The sequence below is a fragment of the Sinocyclocheilus anshuiensis genome, unplaced genomic scaffold (assembly GCF_001515605.1).
Source record: "Sinocyclocheilus anshuiensis isolate Anshui unplaced genomic scaffold, SAMN03320099.WGS_v1.1 scaffold166, whole genome shotgun sequence".
Classification (NCBI taxonomy): Eukaryota; Metazoa; Chordata; class Actinopteri; order Cypriniformes; family Cyprinidae; genus Sinocyclocheilus; species Sinocyclocheilus anshuiensis.
In genome coordinates this window covers 700,828-704,151 of record NW_015546050.1, presented here as the reverse complement: position 1 = coordinate 704,151, position 3,324 = coordinate 700,828, and the positions used below count along the sequence as shown (strand labels likewise).

The 3,324-nt window shown below is 38.6% G+C and overlaps 1 protein-coding gene across 1 annotated transcript in view; it reads right to left on the bottom strand.

Annotated features, from left to right (window-relative positions):
• Window positions 1-1,636: 1,636 nt before the first annotated feature.
• The window catches only part of LOC107699146 (gastrula zinc finger protein XlCGF57.1-like), an 11,144-nt gene continuing 9,456 nt past the window's right edge, over window positions 1,637-3,324 (bottom strand). The window contains exons 3-4 of the mRNA XM_016500331.1: window positions 2,529-2,995; window positions 1,637-2,360 (exon numbers count right to left, since the gene is read on the bottom strand). Coding sequence (XP_016355817.1) covers window positions 1,641-2,360; window positions 2,529-2,995 — 1,187 coding nt within the window. The 3' untranslated portion in view covers window positions 1,637-1,640. The remainder of the gene's footprint in view (window positions 2,361-2,528; window positions 2,996-3,324) is intronic.

Genomic DNA, 3,324 nt, shown 5'->3' with positions numbered 1-3,324 from the left:
GAAACTCGTCCACGCCTTTGTCTCCTCCAGACTGGACTACTGCAACTCTCTTCTCATCGGGATCCCTAGCAAGAGCATCCTGAAACTCCAGCACATACAAAATAATGCCGCCAGGATCCTGAGGAGAGTGCGTAAATACGAACACATCACACCAATTCTTCAATCATTACACTGGCTTCCCATTTCCGCCTGCATTGAATACAAAGTCTCCCTCCTCACACATCAGTGCATCCATGGCAATGCTCCCATTTACCTTAAAGAACTCCTCACCTCACAGATTTCAGCACGTTCCCTCCGTTCCACAAACACTTCTCGTCTTCTCGCCCCTACGACTAAGACTCGCACCACTGGGGATCGAGCCTTTTGCACCGCCGCCCCTCGCCCGTGGAATGTCCTCCCTGAACATCTGAGGGCTCCACACTCAACTGATGGTTTTAAAAAGTCTTTTAATGTTTAATGTTTAAACTTTTGTGTTCATCTCAGTTGGCAGCTGGTTTTAATTATATTTTTATATTATTATGGCTCTTTTTGTAGCACTTTGAGATTTTCTTTCAAATGTAAAGTGCTTTATAAATAAAATGTATTATTATTATTATTATTATTAATGGACTTTCCTGCAGGACAGCCATCCCAAAGTATACATCCAAATCTATTTCTGCTTGGTTCAGGGATAAGTTATAGGATGTACTTGAGTGGCCTGTTCAGTCTCCAGATTTTAACTCTCATTGAAAATATTTGGTTGAATTTGTAAAAAGCAGTGGTAATATGCAAACTAAAACTGATCAGTGATCTGAAAGCTTTTTCCGGCGAGGAATGGGCCAAGACTGCATTTATTGGTGGTTTTAAAGAATAAAATTTGACTTTTAGGGGTTGAATAATTTTGAACATGAATGTTTAGAGCCAATTTGATTTTTATCATGATTCAATGTTACATTCTCAGAATCATTCAAATGTGTATTAAGAAACTTTCTCTAATAGTACACTGATGCTTTTGTTGAATTGTTTTCATAAAATTTCATTCTCTGCAGCAAAATGTCTTGCAGATCAAGGGGGTTGAATAATTTTGATTGCAACTGTATATGATATGGCCATTACTGTTGGAAACTCAGAAGCAAAGACCAGGAAACTGTATCTTTAGAATGATTCTTTATTAAGAATGTGCTGTTGGTCTCTGCAGTCATCAAGACTGACTGGGATCTGTACATTATATTTTTATATACATTTTAAGGGGTAGTGCTTAAGATAGTACTAATTAACACATATGTTCCTGTGGCTCAGTGGTAGAGCATTGCATTAGCAACGCAAAAGGTTGTGGGTTCGATTCCCAGGGAACATCCATCTCCACCCCCTGGATCAAATGGTTCCAATTACTCTTATACATATTGTTGTTACAAAATGTAGTTATATATGTCCTGTTACACATTTGTACTTACACAAACCATTCGGAGGGTTGTTACATGTGTGTAGTTACAGAAATATTACAGCTCTTGATACTATGTACCAATGTGTACTTTCTCTGTGGTTACATACTACGTATACATCTAGTTACTATGTAAGAACACAGGTATTGGGGCCACTTAATATAAAGTGGGACCAAAAAAGAATAATAATAGAGAGAAGAATATCTGTTTGGCCCACATTCATTTGCAGTGTGAAAGTAGCTTTGATTTCACAGACATACATGTTTCCTGGTGCCATTTTAAACTGCTGAGCCATTTAAAACTCTTTCTACATAAAGAACAAGAATAGGGCCTCACATCTGCATGACTCTTCAGGTGTATCTGTAAGTGTGATGGTAAAAGAAATTTTTTATTACACTTATCACAATTAAATCGCCTTCCTCCAGAGTGAACGCACAGATGATTTTTTAAATGACTCCTCTTAGTAAACTTCTTGTCGCACTCCGAATGTTGTGGTTTCTTTTCAGAATGAGTTTGCAAATGACATTTCAGTTCTCTATGATATGTGAAATTCTTCTTACATTTAAGACACTTGTAAGGCTTCTCTCCAGTGTGAAGCCTCATGTGAACCTCAAGGTTTCCTTTGAGTGCAAAATGCTTTCCACACCGAGGGCAGGTGAAAGGCTTCTCTCCAGTGTGAACTCTTATGTGAACCTCAAGGTTTGTTTTGTTTTTGCAAGTCTTTCCACAGTGATGGCACATGAAAGGCTTTTCTACCAAATGGATCTTTACATGATTCTTGAGATGATTTCTGTATGTGAAATTCCTTCCACACTGATGACATATAAAACGGTTCTCTCTTAAGTGAATCCGCATGTGGTGACTAAGAGTTACCGTAAATCTGAAACTCTTTCCACACTGACCGCATACGAACGGCTTCTCTCCAGTGTGAATTCTCATGTGGGCATTAAGGGTTCCTTTATGTTTAAAACTCGTTCCACATTGAGGGCACGTGAAAGGCTTCTCTCCAGTGTGAACTCTCATGTGGCTTTTAAGACTTGCTTTTCGAATGAAACCTTTTCCACACTCCTGGCAGGTGAAAGGGTTTTCGCCAGTGTGAATTCTCATGTGGACTTTAAGGCTTCCTTTCTGAGTGAAGCTTTTTCCACACTGTTGGCAGGAGAATGGGCTCTCTCTAGTGTGAATTCTCATGTGGACTGTTAGGTTTCCTTTTCTATTGAAACTTTTTCCACACTGTTGGCAGGTGAAAGGGTTCTCTCCAGTGTGAACTCTCATGTGGGCTTTCAGACTTACTTTTTGACTGAAACTCTTTCCACACTGCTGGCATGTGTAAGGCTTCTCTCCAGTGTGAACTCTCATGTGGACTGTAAGGTTTCTATTTTTTTTGAAAATCTTTCCACACTGTTGGCAAGTGAAATTACCTTTAGTCGCTGTCTTTTTAGCTTTTTTTCTGGACAAAGTCTTTTTAGTCTCAGAGCAACTAAAAGCCTTTTCTTCAGCCATGAAATCATGTTTTTCATCTTTATCTTCTTTTTCATTCAGTTCTTGATTCTCCTCTTTCAGCACCATCAGGTCTAAAATGAAAGAGAAAAAAAAAAACAACAACAAAACCCGTTTAATGGTACAAAACAACAGACATCTAAACAATTAGACATGTAAAGCTTCAAAAGCAAAAACATGTACTGTATGCTAGATACTATTCACACTAAGCAACTCCCAGAACCTCTTCACCATATTGTTCACTCTCAGCATTCTTAAAGGGTTAGTTCACCCAAAAATGAAAATTAGCCCATGAATTACTCACCCTCAAGGCATCCTAGGTGTATATGACTTTCTTCTTTCAGACGAATCCAGTCGGAGTTATATTAAAAATTGTCTTTGATCTTCCAAGCTGTTTAATGGC